Raw genomic sequence first — 17,347 nt, forward strand, 5'->3', positions numbered from 1 at the left:
CCGCATACGCAGAACTGCTTTTTTTTTAACCTGATTGCTGCGCAGCGAACAAATTCAGCTAGCGATCAACTCTGAATGACCCTCTATGTACCAAAACCAACGTGATTTCCTCTGATTTGACAGCAGCTTGCTGTGGGCCATGGTTTTACCTTGTGTCTTACGCAGAACACAGGACACAGCAGGGAAATGTAATATTGGATAACTCACAGACAACATACTGTAAATAAGGATGCAATTATTGTTACTAGAAAAATAAAATAAAACAATATTCTGTCCCAACAAAATTGTATTAATTGTCTACTGCAGGATAGAGCAGATTCAGAGGTGGACACAGAATCAGTTGCGTCTATTGGTAGTCGCCCGTCTGTGACATCATGTCCATACAGGCTGAAATACTGATTGTAGGGCCTGATTCTGGTCGGCGTTGCTATCAAGTAAGCAGCAGTGATTGCGCTGTACGGTGATGCCGCAGGAGGCGTCTATCACAAGCAGATGCCTCCTGCTGCAGTAGTGATCCTAGGATGCAGCATCGGATCTCTCACTCAACATCGGGCAGCTTGCAGCACCCATGGTGATGCGCAAGCGTCCCGTCTCAGAGGCGAGGAAATCTCCGGCCCCTTCCCTCCCCCCTAAACGATGGAGACACATCTCCGTTTGGAGAAACGAAGGCCGTCACCGCCCCCTCCCTGCCCTCCCTTAATCGCTGACAGTCTGAGGCCCGGAATGTCTTTAGTCGAACCATCGGGTGCACCATCAAAACTTACACTAGCACTATGGACCTAATTCAGACATGTTCGCAGCAGCAAACTTTTTCACCATGTGCAGTGCAGGTGGGGCAGATATAACATGTGCAGAGAGAGAGTTAGATTTGGGTGGGTTATTTTGTTTTTGTGCAGGGTAAATACTGGCTGCTTTATTTTGACACTGCAATTTAGATTTCAATTTGAACACACCCCACCCAAATCTAACTCTCTCTGCACATGTTACATCTGCCCCACCTGCAGTGCAGCATGGTTTTGCCCACTAGAGAAAAAGTTTGCTGTTGCGATCAGGTCTGAATTAGGCCCCTATGGCATGTGCTGCTTCTCCATACTAGTATGGCCTCCTAGGAGTGGTTGAGCATCTGTGTACGCAGCCAGTGACACTCCGTTAAGATGGACAATCTTTAGGGTGTGCTAAGCCACTTCCCTGTCACCGACCAATAATGCCCACTACATTTTCAATACACTTCTCCATGCGTGTGCTGTAATTAGCAAATACGATTTTATGAAAACAATCAGGACAGACGCTTGGTGCAACTTGGAAACAAACACATGGCTACACTGAATAGCGCCACCTATGTATCAGGCCCAGATTGTTACTGCATGTTCAGGCTTTGGGTAACAGACTTACGCAGTGAAACCATTGATCATATGGGCATATCTTAAAATGACCAGGTCTAACCAGCCACATCTCCTCTTGCGGCCTGTCGTCACCCCCCATTCATGACCACGAGTCTGAAGAAGAGTACCGATTTCCTGAAAGAGAATTAATAACACATGAGTTCTAAGAATCCTTCTATACTTTGTCAGCCAGGGTCGGACTGGCCTACAGGGGTACAGGGGAAATCTCCGGTGACCCCCACTGCAAGTGGCCCCCTCTTCTAGGGGTTAGGTTCCATATCGTGCACTCAAATTATGCATTGTTTCTCTGCTAGAGGATTAGTAACTTGGTGGAGCAGGACCATGGATGATCTTGGGTGTTTGGTTTGTTTTTCTAAAATCAACAGCAATATAGCCCTCCGGACAATCAAAGTGGGCGGTCCTGACACACCCGGTCCTCTCCTCTGTTCTTTGCAGGCTGACTATGGGCCTAATTCAGACTGGATCACTGCAGCAGCAGCGATTGCAGTCTGAATACCTATGCGGAGTTCGCTTGCGCAGCGGCCGCACTGCGCATGCACACCCCGGGAGCCCAGTGAGATGCTAACAGCATCTCTGGGCTACGATCGCCTCTGCCCGATTGACAGTCGTGGGGGGGGAGGGGGCGGGCCAACGGCATTAGACCGCCATTGGCGGGGTGCGGTCCGGACAATGGAGGCGTGTCTGGACCGTTGAGGGGAAGGGGTGACCCGCGGTGGCTGCGTGACATCACACACAGGCACTGTGACCCGGGACGTGGTGAGTAGCGACCTGCCAGAGCGCAGGAGCTGTGCTGGCAGGAAGCTACTCGCCAGGTGCAAAAGCTTTGCCGCCGTGCGATGATTTTGCACCTGTGCGAGGGGTGGGGGGGGGGGGGTACGTCCTGACATGCGGGGCGGACTAGCCCTGTGCTGGGCGTCCCCCCTGCATGTCAGAGTAAATGATCGCAGATGTGCTAAATTTAGCACATCTATGATCAAATCTGATTTACCCCCTATGTCCTCTCTAACGGTTGTCAAAGTTCCTCTGTGGTGGTCACGCCCTTAAGCTTGTGCCAATCCCCAGTGGCCCTTCACGCCCAAGTCTGACTCGAATTCATCTTTTTCTAATTATGGACACTGGGCTCTTCCACAGATATTTATTTATATGTAATGATGACACAATCAGGACATTGAACACCCCCGCTGGTATTTAATCATTGTGCACTGCTTGTGTTATGCAGAACGTGAGCACCTCCACTGAGACCTAATCATTCTGCTGCTGCTGCTGGTATAATGTAGGCATCTCAGCTAGTTGCATGGACATTGACAGCTATACTGTATGTAACTCCCACCTTGAATAGCATTTCATTGTGGGTACAACTGGTATGACATGAGTAGTGACCCATTCTGCTTTTTATCAATCATATGTGAATTGTGAAGGCTGCCAAGAGGATCTCTGCATTGTGTGGGTACGCACTACCGAGGTAGTGTGGATGTGCTGGTCTTTTCCCAGGTGTATGTATATGTTATACAGAAGCAGGTGCCATGCATGCAGCCCAGGAAGTGTGACCCGAGCAGAGCGGTAGCATACCTGATCAGTGCAGCCATGGGACACCAGTATAAGTAGCCGCAAGCATTTCTGCTACTATTTAATCCCATGGCTGCTGTTAATATAATGACATATTGAAAATACAGCTTATATACCAGCAAACAGGGGACACTACTGGTAAAATCACGTCAATTAGCGTGTGCATTGTTCGGATAATCTGAGGACGCAGCTGGTATAATCAATAAGGGTCATTTGCAAAAGTGCAAAAATGCATTTTCTACTGATGTAGTAGCTACAGGCCCGGACAGCATGTGGCTGCCTGAGTGTTGTACGGTATCTGTCAGGTATCTGGTAGAGCATACTGGGTGCTCGTACTTTTATTAGGGACACAAAGATGCGGAGGGCAGGTACTAATTACCGGGTGTGGTATAAAAGATAGATAGTGTCTAGTTAGACAGTCAATAGACTGACACCATATGTTAGACAGACCTTAGGTCGACAGGGTCAAAACGTCGACATGAAAAAAAGGTAAACAGTGCAAAAGGTCGACAGGGTCAAAAGGTCGACAGGGTCAAAATGTTGACATGAAAATGGTCGACATAAAAAAGGTAGACACCATGTTTTTTGCATTTTTGTGGTTTGTGTGGATAGTTTTGTCATTTGGGACCCCCAATTGTAGAAAGGCATACGCTCGCCACGCTTCGGGCTCGGTGGCTCACTGCGCTCGCCACATGGTTTATAACCGACTCTATGCCGACATGGATAGAGAAGGTATGAAATAGTCCAAAAACGGTAAATTTAAAAAAAAGTGTCGATCTTTTTTTTATGTCGACCATTTTCATGTCGACCTTTTGACCCTGTCGACCTTTTGTACTGTGGACCTTTTCCATGTCGACCCTTTTCATGTCGACCTTTTGACCATGTCGTCTTAATGTCTGTCTAACATATAGGGGTCAATTCTATTCGGCAACTAAAGAATAGCGCCAGGAATTAGCTCCCGACGCTATTCAATTCTGCTACTAGTTGCCCGCAATTGTCGGGAATTCTTCTCTCATCCCCGGGGGATGAGAGAATAAACCCGACAAAAGTGCTGCCTCGCGGCCGGCGCGAGGCTGATTCTGTCGGGAATCAGCCTCGCGCCGGGTAGTTAAGTCGGAGAATGCCCGTTCTCCCGACAAAACTACCTGTTAAGTCGGCGAGAACGGGACATCGCCGACTTAACTTTAGCTGAATTGAATAGCGTCGGGAGCTAATTCCCGGCGCTATTCTTTAGTTGCCGAATAGAATTGACCCCATAGTGTCTATCTATTGACTGTCTAACTAGACACTGTCTATCTATCAACCGGATACCCTATTTACCTGGCCTGGGCCTGTTGGAGGGGCCCGGCTGCAGAGGGGGACAAATCTGGGCCTCCCAGATCTGGCCACGACTCCTTAGAACAAAGGATCTGTAAATGTCTCAAGTACCCTGAATTTCATTGGGTCACAATATGTGGAGAGCAACAGGTTGCCCAGGCTTTTACTAGTACAATAACAGGACTTATTATATATATGCATTGCCAGAAATGATACATATATTGGACGGCATTGCAGTGGGTCATCTCTAAATTCAAACGGTTTTCCTGCAGTTTGTGTTATGTATAATGCAATCAGAATACTCACGTTGATTTGTTCTGTTGGGAAGGCGCCTATACCCACTCTAGTGGTATATGCCTTTACCACACCGTAAACGTCTCCAATGTTCTGAGGCGGGACGCCTAGTCCAGTGCAGACACCTCCCACTGTACAGTTTGATGACGTCACAAAGGGATAGGTGCCTGTGGATATAGATGCGCAAACATACTTTATAACGGTAATCAATAGTCACTGTATAGACATGATAATGGTTTATTGAGTATTTCTCACTTCAAAGAATTTGATTGTCCATGGCCCTGGATATGGCATCAGATAAGCACAGACCTGTGTATAGTATACAACTGAATCCATGCAGTGCTACTATTAGGGTGTAGTATGGTATGCCGGCGACCAGCATACCGGCGCCGGGATCCCGACCGCCGGCATACCGACAGCGTGGCGAGCGCAAATGAGCCCTTTGCGGGCTCACTGCGCTCGCCACGCAGCGGGCACGGTAGCGCGCTACGCTATTTATTCTCCCTCCAGGGGGGTCGTGGACCCCCAAGAGGGAGAAAAAGTGTCGGTATGCCGGCTGTCGGGATTCCGGTGACGGTATACTGTGCGCCGGGATCCTGACAGCCGGCAAACTGAAGACCACCCCTACTATTATAGTATCTAAAGGCAATCTGGCAATGGAATTTTCTAAAGCTGAAGCTGCTTTTTATCAGTTGATACTTTATCTTGTTTTGTGACACAGATGACTTATACCTCTTTTCCACTGCCACATTAACCTGGGTCGCGGCTCAGTGGAATACCCCTTGAAAATAACCCGGATCCAGTGATCCCGGAATCCGACCCGGGTAGCTACCCGGGTAAGGCTGCAGTGTAAATGGGTGACCTGCGTCTTTCAACTCAGGTCCCATTACCACCCTATAAGGAGCCTGCTCACCGGCACTTGGAGACGATGTTATCTCCAAGTGCCGACAGTGGGAAGACCCGCCACTAACCCAGCCTGTGGTGTGAACGGGGTTTGAAGCTGGTGTGAACGGGGTTTGAAGCCGCTGTGACACGGCTATGACACAAAGAAACCTTGTTCAATTACCTGGGTCAGACCCAGGTTTTTAGTGGGAAAAGGGTATTACAGTATCCTTAGGTCCAGATTTATCAAGCCCTGGAGAGTGATAAAAAAGCACAGTGATAAAGTACCAACCAATCAGCTCCTAACTGTCATTTTAGAAACACAGCCTGTAACATGGCAGTTAGGTGCTGATTGGTTGGTATTTTATCTATCAAGCTGGCGTGAAAGTACCAATCTCAGCCTTGCCATGCTGGTCCTTCTTGTTCCATAATGCTGCAAATACACCTAAAGATTTATTGTCAACTGACCAAAACCGTCATTCAGACAAATTGGTTATATCAAATGGATTTAACCAATTTCTCTGATTGACCATTTTTGTCTGTTTTCCAGTGTTTGGGCGCAAATGGTCAATTGTCATTTGCTCTCATCCATTCCCAGGTTGCCAGCCAGATCTGACAATGGGGTCAGATCTGGCTCATTCCGAGTTGATCGCATGTAGCTGCTTTTTGCAGCCCGTGCGATCAACTATACTCTGCCTATGGGGGCGGGTTTTATCCCATAGCAAGGATGCATTTGCTTGTGCAGCCCTGCTATGGGAAGAAGATTTGTGCAGTTTCTAAGTAGGTCTAGACAAACTTACCAGCTGCAACGTTTTCAGCCTGTTTGGTCCTGGCTGTGACGTCAAACACCCGCCCTGGACACGCTTGCATTTCTTCAAACACACCTGCGTTTTTCTTACCACTCCCAGAAAACGGGTCAGAACGCTGTGTTGCCGCTCAGGAACGCCCACCGCCTGTCTATCTTCAAGCGATCGCCGCTACGATCGCTTTCTTTATTCCCTTTGTTGTTGCCCGGCGACGTCGCACGTGGGCATTACGGCCCCCGCGCATGCGCAGTAGTTACCCGGTCGCAGCTGTGCAAGCAAAAGCACGCTGCGATCGGGTCGGAATGACCCGCAATGAATCTTTAGGTGTATTGCCAGCTTAATAACTGGAGAAACACAGGTACTAGGTGTTTAACCAAATACTGTATGTTGCCGTTTTCTCTTTTTATAATAGAGCTTGGAGTTACAACCATATGCCATCACCATTGTAAGAACAAGTCACTATCTGTTGCTTCTAGCCATGGAAAGAATTAATTAAAAAGATAAAAAATATATATATATTAATTTGTAATTATAATTTGCGGACATTTGGTGCCCATGAATGGTTCATTATATCAGTTAATTCATTGTGTTTAATACAGTTTAGTTAGCTATTACTGCAGTGAAATCAAGTCTTTCAAATAGCTAAAATTAATTAATGAAAGATTAACATAATTGCAATCATGATACTTATTAACATGTCCAACCCACAAGCTAATTACTGTCGAGCAGCTTTAGAGTCATTAAATAGATAAGTGGTATATATGCACACGGTGAGAGTTTAATCATTGTAATATAATTTATTATCTTCATTTACAATGTTATTAGACTTGTTCGTTTTCATATGCCACTGACCCTAGACTAAGAAGATCAGGATAAATCTGTTGTTTAATTCACTTCCCGGCGACGTGAAATCCTTGGCTCTGTACAGATGCTGATTGTAAGTACAGCAGACATTATTTTGTAGGAGCAAAAATATCATGATCAAGTTTAATGTTTCTGAAGTTAGAGAGAAACACAATCTCCAAAAAAGACATTAAGAATTGAAATATAATATGTATATAAAGGATTGGAGTATACCGTATATTTTAAAACAAATGCAAAATTAGCTTCCTGCTCCAGAAGTACAAAGTGGAATTTAAATATACCGAGGGCGGGCGGGTGGGAAACATCCTCCGTTCTCTTCTGGCGGCTCTCAGCGGCGCAACGTGACGGCGCAACGTGATGGCACAACGTGACGGCGCAACGTGATCTCTCACGCTTCGCTGGGGAGCCGGAAGAAGGAAGCCGGGCAGCGCCTGAGCATCCTGTGTACGCTCAACGCTGATCCCTCAATCCCCGCTTCCAATCCCGGGATTGAATCCCGGCCGTTTTTGGCCCTAAATCCCGGGATCCCGCCGATCCCGGGATTGGCTGCCATAGTTGTGAGCCTTGCATATAATGTTTACTACGTGTTAAATTGCAGAGTTTATTATAGTTATTGTGATTACCAGTGTTCTTATTGTTTAGAGCGTGCACCTGCATGTTCTCTTTTTTTCTGTGTGGCACCTCTCACAGCATGGTAGCTCCCAGTGGTGGATTTTACCTTGGGTCTGAAGAACTGCAGCCCCCACCCCCAGTAAAATCTGCCACCCGCAGTGAGTGGCAGTGACTTCCCATAGGAATCACTCCTTGCTAATCACAGCCAGACAGGCAGTCCTAGGGGGAGGTGCTTTCTCCCCCTGGTACTGCCAGTCCGGCTACGATAGCAGAAAAGCTCATCCCATGGGAAGCCACTCCTCTGCTATACAGTCAGCCCTATCTGGCTTTTATGGACTGGAACTGATGCAGTTCCTGGAAGCCAGCCTGTTTAGCAGCACCGGAGTTAAGCCCCGCCCTTGGACCTAAGTCCCACCTCCCGGTGACATCAGTAATCAATCAACAGGAGTACAGGGATTTGAGGGATGCAGATCCCGAGGCCAGACAGGTAATGAGCTGCCGCTGGCAGCACATTTTATTATGTTTTAAATTAGGGTGTGCAGTCCTGCCCCTCCCCCAAGTACTGCATATGGTACCTGACAATCCAGTTACGTGAAGCAGAATTAGGGACTGAGTTTCACCTAAAGTAGTTGTTATTGTTGGCAGCCACAGAAGCCTGATTTACTATCTTATGCTAATGTGAGATTCCGTAGGGCTACTTGTGCATCTGCAAGTGGATAGCCATGCCGCCAACTGACTGTGCGTTAGCCACCGCAACCTTCATCATCATTATCATTTGCACCAGCCCCTTGCTAGGTGCAAGAGACCCATCAGAAACAGGTTTCCCTTCCCTGAGCTCACGGCGGTTCAGTGCGATAGCCCAATTCCCACCCTGAAACGTCCAATAGCATTGATAGACAGTTTTGTTCAAGTTCCGTCCACTCAGAATAGGATGGACATACGCAAAGATGTGTAATCTCCCAGCTGTACAAGCGCTTTATGCAAAAACCTGCCATTTGCATCTGTGCACAGAGAGTCGCCTGACTCAGAACCAGAACCCTTAGGGCTCTATTTACTAAAGTACAGGTTCTTAGAAGTAGAGCTGTTGTCCATAGCAACCAATCAGATTCTATTTGTCATTTGTCTAACACCTTCTAGAAGATAATAGCTAGAATATGATGGGTTTCCATGGGCAACATCTCCACGTCTAAAAACACGCATTTTAGTAAATATACCCCTTAATCCCTACACTGATGACCCACAGTTCTTAGGGCAATGTGGAGGCCTCTTTTTAGGAAAACGTGGTAGTTGCAGGTGAATGACATTGCCTGAACTGTGGCCCTGGGGTGATACCTATAAATGTGTGGGTACAGTATGAGAGTGGATACCCCTTTAACAGCATTAAAAATTATAATCATACTATGTACTTAAATGTTTAAAAAACAAAAGAAATATGAATGAATGACAGCCTGCCGGATGTGTCCTTTTGCGGAGCACACAAAGTGCTGTGCTTTCAATCTGTTGTTACCAAACACTAGATATATCATACCTCCCAACTGTCCCAAAAAAACGGGACTGTCCCGCTGTCCCACCCGCGGGCTGCAGTGTCCCGTGGTGGGGGGCAGTTGGGAGGCTCCTGTCATCGCTGAATAGTCGCCGTGCACATGCGCACAGCGTCTATTCAGTGGAGACAAGAGGAGAGGGGGCATGCCAGCAGCTCAGAGCGATGGGCATGCCCCCTCAGTGATAGAAATTGGGGGGGTGGCTCGTGATTGTGGTCCCTCCCCTGAAGCCACACCCCCTTTCAACAGGACACACCCCTTTTCCCTCTTTACCTATTTAGACAGTTGGGAGGTATGGATATATATTTAGAAATACTGTTATTAATCCTTCAGTAACAATCAAATTATATCATTGCCAGGGCCGGATTAAGGGAGGGGCAAAAGAGGCGGTCATCCCGGGTCCCCCACACATTTGGGGCCCCCACACCCAGGAGCGTGGTAGTCTCCCCCCTCCCGGCGGCTCAGCTCAGCTGTTCATTAACAGCGCCGCCCAGGAGGTGTTCCTTGCACAGCATTTCACAGTCTCGCGGGATTTCAGTGCAGCATCCCGCGAGACTATTAAATGTTGTGCAAGGAACACCTCCTCGGCGGCGCTGTTAATGAACAGCTGAGCCGCCGAGAGGGGGGAGACTACTACGCTCCTGGGTGTGGGAGCCCCGACTCCGGCATCCGCTGCACCACCGGGCGGACAGGTAGTGTGCACGCATATGTGTGTGTGTTGTGTGCAACATGGGTGTATGCGTATGTTGTGTGCAGCATGTGTGTGTGTGATGTGTGTGTGTGTGTTGTGTGCAACATGGGTGTATGTGTATGTTGTGCGCAGCATGTGTGTGTGTGTAAGAGGGGGCTCAGGGGTCTGTCATCTTCTGTAGTGGGGGCCCCCACAACTTCATTGCCCGGGGCCCCCACCATGCTTAATCCGGCCCTGATCATTGCTATGAGTACAGTGTAGTTGTGGGTAAAAGTTGGCTTCATGTCCTATACTCTTTGTAGTGCCTTCACAATACTGCACTTTCTTTTTCGTTAGTAAAATAAAAGTAAATAAACTGTTCATAAACACCCTGATATACAAAGTAAGATAAGCTGAAGGCTGCATAAGCCTGAGGCCATATAAGCGATCAACTTTTTGTGATTGGTTGTTAAATGACTAAGCAGTTGCTAGGCAGATCAGTTTTCCCGGTTGGTTTTTTCCTATTGGTTTAAGGGGTTGTGCATCAGGATGAAGAGGAGGGTCTTAGGTTAGTATATAGGGGGTGGCCATCTTGCTAGACTCCCTCTTGCCTTTCAGTTTATGCCCCAGGAAGGATAAGTACTATTGCTTATTTTCACTGCCTGTAAATTGTTTTTGTTTTGTTTGTTTTTTTGAATTTCATTTGCCTTCTCTAGGGCATTATACAGTGCTGTGCCCCCTCTCTGCGTGTCATTGTCTACTTTTGCAGATTCTCCCCCCTCTGCCATGCCTCGTCCAAAACGTGCAGCTCCCCCCCCCCGGCGCCTCGTGGATGCGGGGAGCGCCTTCCGCTCCCCGAGCGTTGCGCCACAGAGAGGACTTCCCCCTGTTTCAGACAGGCGGCGGGGACGGGCAGTTACAGCCCGCTCCCCTGCCGCACGGAGACGGGCGGCCAGCGGCCGCTCGTCACGTGGTGCCGATGCGCGCGGCTCGGCCGGGCCGCGCGTCCCGGCGCTCGCAGCGGGACGGGCCTCTCCTCTCCCTCCTGCCTCGGGCGTCTGCAGCACTTCCCCTCCGGCGGCCGGCGGCCGCTCTGCACGTGGCGCGGGTGCGCGCGGTCCGGCTGGGCCGCGCTCCCCGGCGCCTCCCGCGGGCGAAACGACTTCCCTCCCTCCTTCCATAAGTGCCTCCGGCCCTCCTCCTCCATCCCCGCGGTCGGCTCTCGGCGGCGTCCTGGGGGCACAAGCTGTGCCGGACGGCCGCGGCAGAGCTGCGGGGGGCGAGGGGGGGGTCAATATGCAGCTGGGGGATATGAGCCCAGGGCAGCGGGTAGCGGCTCCCGCTGTCCCCGGGACAATACAGGGCCCCATACTACCCCCCTCCAGCGGGGGGTTTAGCACACCGCACCTCAATTTAAATAATATTGGGCCGTTTGGGCCTAGTGTCGCCGGGGCGGGGGACGTGGCAGCGGCGGCCGCCACACCCGCCCCGGCGGCAGTCACATGGCAGGGTTTTCCCCCGGCCTCGGTGGCCTGCTCGGGCTCCTCCTGGGTGTCAGACGCCCCGACGCCATTAACGGCGCCCCCGCTCGTCGGTTTTCAAACCCCTCTCCACGCCCTTCCCGGTCTTTTTCAGTTTGGGTCCACACAGACATCCGTCTCGGCGGCTTATATGACGCCGGGTGGGGCGCTTTCGGTAGCAGCGCAGCAAGGCTTCGCGGGGAGCCAGTCCTTCCCCGGGGGTTTTGCGTGGCCTCCGGCTCCAGCATTCCCCTTAGCCGCCAGCATGCCTTCCATGGGCTTCATGACGGTGTCCGGCACACAGTTTTCCCCGCATGGGGCCAGCGCGGGCGCCGGCGTGCAGTCCACGTGGTCGGTCGGTGGCCCCCGAGTCGCGGTGCCCTTGCCGGCCTTTGCGGGCCTGCAGTCAGGGCAGGCACCGGGCGGTGGGTATCAGGTGGCACAGAGTTGGCCCCCTCTCGCGGCGCCCCCTCAGTCCCTTCCGGCGTCATACGGATGGGCGGGGGCGGGCGGCTGCCCGCCGCATACGGCGTGGCGGCCGTCTTACCCCGCGAGTTTCGGTGCAGTGAGCGGGTCAGCCTTTACGCAGTCGATCGGGTACACCTCGGCGGGGGCCCCCTCCCTGCAGCTGCCGGGCGGCCATCCGCCACGGAACGGGGGGACGGGCTCTCCGCCTCCGCATTTGCGGACAAGTGTTAATGATGTTCTGGTTCCCCCGGTGCCGGTTGTCCCCTCTTTTTCTCCCTTGCAGGTTCCGTCTAATTCAGGGGCTACGCCCGTCACGAGGCGAAGGTCACGGACAAGCGCGACTGCGAACGTGGAGGTACGGCCATCAGCGGAGGCGGGTGCAGCGGACGACGCGGTTCCGGGTCCTTTAAACTCCGGTGAGCTAAACTTCCTTTACACGTTTCAACTTATAGTTCCTCGTCTTCTAGCAGCGTATCATCCGGCTCTCCGCGGCGCCCGCGTAAATTAGCTAGGCTCATCGCGCGGCGAATGGCCAAGGAGGCGCACAAGGTGGCCGCTCCTGCGCAGGTGGTCCCCTCCGACCCTCCCCGTTACGGCGAGATGGTACATTGCGCCAACACGGCAGTGACAAGAGGGGTTCGTAAGCGCATGCGGGAAAAAATACGTAAGGGGAAGTATGTAGACATATTCACCCTTACAGAGGAAATGCGGCAGGGTTTTGGCGCGGCCAAGAAACCGGGTGGTATTGGGGAAAATGCGTTTCGCAATTTTCACCAGTGGCTGCGTGGGTTTTTGGTGTTCATGGCTTGCTACACGGAATCGCGTCCCGCGGAGTATGCCAACTTGGTGAAATATTTGTTTTTAGTACACGATATGTACTTAAAATCCAAGGGTTCCGCGTGGCGGGATTACGACGAGAAGTTTCGTCGAAATCAGGATGGCAACCCCATCCTGCCCGCGGGTTTTAAGGATGTTGAGGTGTGGTTGGAGGTCACGCAGCAGGTCAAACCCACCCCGGACGTCACGGCCAAGAAGCCCGGGGCGGCCGGGGCGGTGGCTTCTCGATTGACGGGAAAAGGCAAGTGCTTTGCCTACAACGACGGCAAATGCGGCAAAGGAACGGGCTGTCGTTTTCGCCACTCATGCAGGTTGTGCGGAGCCAGTCACCCGGCCAAGGAATGCACCGCGGCGACAGGCGGTAAGCCTGCCGCTTCCACCGAGGCCGGTGGAATTGGCAAGTAAGGCCTTCTCCCCGATTATAGTTCCCGAGTTGCAGCGTTGGCTTACCTTGTACCCCGATGAGTCGGCGGCATCGTTTCTCTTGCAGGGCTTTCAGCACGGTTTTCGTTTGCCAATCCCGGATTCGGTGTATGTGGTTGCACGCCAGAATTTGAGATCGGCTCGGGAATTCCCGCAGGAAGTCCGGCGGAAGGTTGACGGGGAGATTGGGCTGGGGCGCATGGCTGGGCCCTACGCCCTTTCCCCGTTGCCCTCCTTGTGCATTTCCCCAGTAGGGGTAGTGCCCAAGAAGGCCATAGGTAAGTTTCGTTTGATACAGCACTTGTCGCACCCGCCGGGGCGGTCGGTCAACGACGCTATCCCGGAAGCCCAATGCAGAGTTCGATATCAGTCGTTTGACGACGCGCTGCGATTAGTGCGGGATTGTGGTCCGGGGAGTCTGTTGGCAAAATTGGACGTGGAGTCGGCCTTTCGGCTACTCCCGCTACACCCCTGCGGTTTCTGGGTTTCAAAATAGGGGGCGAATTCTACGTCGATCGGTGTCTCCCCATGGGTTGCTCTGTCTCCTGCGCCTACTTTGAGTGCTTTAGCACGTTTTTGCACTGGTGCGTCCAGACCGCCTCCGGGCAGATGGGGGTGGCTCACTACCTGGATGACTTTCTTTTTGTAGGCCCCGGAGACAGTTCGGTCTGTGGGGACATTCTCTCGGTGGCCAGGTCGTTATTCTGCGCTTTAGGGGTACCGGTTGCGCAGGATAAGTGCGAGGGTCCTTGCACTTGTCTTAGCTATTTAGGTATCGAGATTGACACGGTAGGGGGGTGCTGTCGCTTGCCCGAGGATAAGGTGCGTCCAAGACAGATCAAACAGGTCGGGGTCGCTGGTTGTCCTTGGAGGCTCAGGGAGGTATGGGCGTTTGCCCGCTGCGGTTGACGCAAGAGTATGTGCGGTTAAGACCTCCGGGGGGCAACCAGTTGCTGGTGCACGCGCAGTTGGACCCTCTGACAAAGTTTCAGTTCTCATCGGTGTTCAAGAAATGTTTGACGGCGTTGGGCTTGCAGGAGGCGGACTTCGGTACTCATTCCTTTCGGATTGGGGCGGCTACCCATGCGGCGGCCGCTGGTTCATCACCAGCGGCTATTCGGGAGTTGGGTCGCTGGAAGTCGGCCTCCTATAAGTCCTATGTCTGTATAGATAAGTTATAAGTGCGCCTGTTGCGCTAACCCAAAAACGTGTTTACTCGTCGGTTTTTGAACGCTTACCGTTCAGGAATCGAGGGTGTGAAGCGAATTTTTAAAATTTTTCCTCCGAGGGGGCCTAATTTCAATTGGCTGTTCTACCAAGGTCCACGGGAGGTTTTTTGAGTTTTCTCCTTCACTTGGGTTTTATTGGTTACGTTGTGTTTAAGTTACAGATTATGTGCATAATCTGACATTAGGATATTTTCTTTTACAGCGGTCAGCAATTTTGGAGACCACATATGGATGGTTGGTCATTCATATGTTTTTTGGGCGGAGAAACATCCCATGGCATCTAGGGCGACTGAGATTTTTGGGTCCCGGCAATTTAGATGGTTAGGTGTTAGGGGCATGTTATGGGGTGATTTGTTGCGCGTCCTTTTTTCTAGGGAGCGCCGCTGGGGTCGCCCCAGTTGTATTATCATTCATCTGGGTGGTAATGATCTGGGCCGAGTTAAAGGCATAGACTTGATTTTGTCTATAAAGGCGGATGTGGTGGCGATACGTTGTCACTGGCCTGGGGTATGCATTGTCTGGTCGGAAATGGTGCCCCGTTTCCATTGGCGTGGTGCGGTGCGTTTCTCGGCGCTGGAGAAAGCACGCAAAAAGGTGAACTCGACGGTGTCTCTGTTTGTCAAGGCCATAGGCGGAGTGGCAATTAAGCATCCTCTGCTGGTGCTGCGGAACAGGCAGTTCTATAGAGACGATGGGGTTCACCTTTCTCCGGAAGGAGTGCAGTTTTTTCTGGAAGATATTTTCGGTCTTTTTCGTTAGAGCTAGTTAGTTTCTGGTTGGTTAAGGTTCTGTTTGCGGATGGCGGTGGCGGTTTGGAAAACCTTGGTGGCGGGAAATCGCTGCCAACCAGCTGTCACACAGGCATAAGTGGTCATTGTGGGGCTCCCTCTTTAAATGGACGGCAGGTGTGTCCTTTTCTTGCGGTTGGACATTTAGACGTTCCCCTGCGGGAACCGAACGTTTGCCAGAGAAAGAGGGGTAAGGCCAGCACAATGCGGGTTATGCGGGAAGGAGGCGGGGTATGTGTACTCCCCTCCTTGGTTTGGTGGTTTGTCATCTAGGTGACGGGTGCTGGTGTTTGGCAGCGGTTTTCTGTTTGCCATCCTCCAAACTAAAGTTAATATATATTCAATTCAATTCTAATTCGGCCTCAATTATTAGTTTAAAGAGTTGGTCAGCGATTAATAAACATCGTCTGACCTTTAACTCCAGCTACTGTGTCCGTGTCTTTATTTCAGTGTGTGGTGTGGTTTTATTTAGTGATAAGCTAGCTTAAGTAAAAGGTTTATGTAATCACAATAAAGTTATGAGCGGCTTAGATAAGCTGAAGGCTGCATAAGCCTGAGGCCATATAAGCGATCAACTTTTTGTGATTGGTTGTTAAATGACTAAGCAGTTGCTAGGCAGATCAGTTTTCCCGGTTGGTTTTTTCCTATTGGTTTAAGGGGTTGTGCATCAGGATGAAGAGGAGGGTCTTAGGTTAGTATATAGGGGGTGGCCATCTTGCTAGACTCCCTCTTGCCTTTCAGTTTATGCCCGCCCGCCCTCCCAGAATGCGTCTACGTTTTTTGTTCTTGCTGTGGGCTATTGAAAGCCAGATTGGCGGGAAATCGCTGCCAACCAGCTGTCACACAGGCATAAGTGGTCATTGTGGGGCTCCCTCTTTAAATGGACGGCAGGTGTGTCCTTTTCTTGCGGTTGGACATTTAGACGTTCCCCTGCGGGAACCGAACGTTTGCCAGAGAAAGAGGGGTAAGGCCAGCACAATGCGGGTTATGCGGGAAGGAGGCGGGGTATGTGTACTCCCCTCCTTGGTTTGGTGGTTTGTCATCTAGGTGACGGGTGCTGGTGTTTGGCAGCGGTTTTCTGTTTGCCATCCTCCAAACTAAAGTTAATATATATTCAATTCAATTCTAATTCGGCCTCAATTATTAGTTTAAAGAGTTGGTCAGCGATTAATAAACATCGTCTGACCTTTAACTCCAGCTACTGTGTCCGTGTCTTTATTTCAGTGTGTGGTGTGGTTTTATTTAGTGATAAGCTAGCTTAAGTAAAAGGTTTATGTAATCACAATAAAGTTATGAGCGGCTTAAATATACACAAATGTTCAGTATATATTCAACAGATGACATAGTTTATCTACTAACCCAGTGGTTCTCAAACTCGGTCCTCAGGACCCCACACAGTGCATGTTTTGCAGGTAACCCAGCAGGTGCACAGGTGTATTCATTACTCACTGACACATTTTAAAAGGTCCACAGGTGGAGATAATTATTTCACTTGCGATTCTGTGAGGAGACCTGCAAAACATGCACCGTGTGGGATCCTGAGTACCGAGTTTGAGAACCTGTGTACTAACCAAAATCAATGTCCAGTAGTGCAGCATTGGCTCCTTCAACCAATATCTTTTTCACCGAGCCGTGGAGCGCTTCGTACATGAAGTACACCCCATCTCGCACCATGGGACGTATTTTTTCTGCATACATCTGTAACATTACAGGAGCAGAATGGATGACTGGAATATACACGGATTTCATTTCAGAATACATTCAAAACAAAATAACAATTATTCAACTGTTACTACAGCATAAAATGTCTTTCTTTATAACTCTGTAACAGTTTACTGATGCCTAGATCGCATCCCAACTGCCCTATAGGCCTAATTCAGCATGGGTCGCAAAAGTAAAATTTTTCTCTAATGGGCAAAACCATGGCCCTCATTCCGAGTTGTTCGCTCGGTATTTTTCATCGCATCGCAATGAAAATCCGCTTAGTACGCATGCGCAATGTTCGCACTGCGACTGCGCCAAGTAACTTTGCTATGTAGAAAGTAATTTTACTCACGGCTTTTTCATCGCTCCGGCGATCGTAATGTGATTGACAGGAAATGGGTGTTACTGGGCGGAAACACGGCG

The 17,347-nt window shown here is 50.4% G+C and overlaps 1 protein-coding gene across 1 annotated transcript in view; it reads right to left on the reverse strand.

Moving 5' to 3' along the window:
* ADSS1 (adenylosuccinate synthase 1) overlaps positions 1 to 17,347 on the reverse strand; it is a 124,917-nt gene that overhangs the window by 13,300 nt on the left and 94,270 nt on the right. The window contains exons 8-10 of the mRNA XM_063947420.1: positions 16,792 to 16,918; positions 4,593 to 4,747; positions 1,393 to 1,517 (exon numbers count right to left, since the gene is read on the reverse strand). Of these exons, the coding sequence (XP_063803490.1) occupies positions 1,393 to 1,517; positions 4,593 to 4,747; positions 16,792 to 16,918 (407 nt within the window). The remainder of the gene's footprint in view (positions 1 to 1,392; positions 1,518 to 4,592; positions 4,748 to 16,791; positions 16,919 to 17,347) is intronic.

Source organism: Pseudophryne corroboree, chromosome 12 (genome assembly GCF_028390025.1).
Source record: "Pseudophryne corroboree isolate aPseCor3 chromosome 12, aPseCor3.hap2, whole genome shotgun sequence".
Classification (NCBI taxonomy): domain Eukaryota; kingdom Metazoa; phylum Chordata; class Amphibia; order Anura; family Myobatrachidae; genus Pseudophryne; species Pseudophryne corroboree.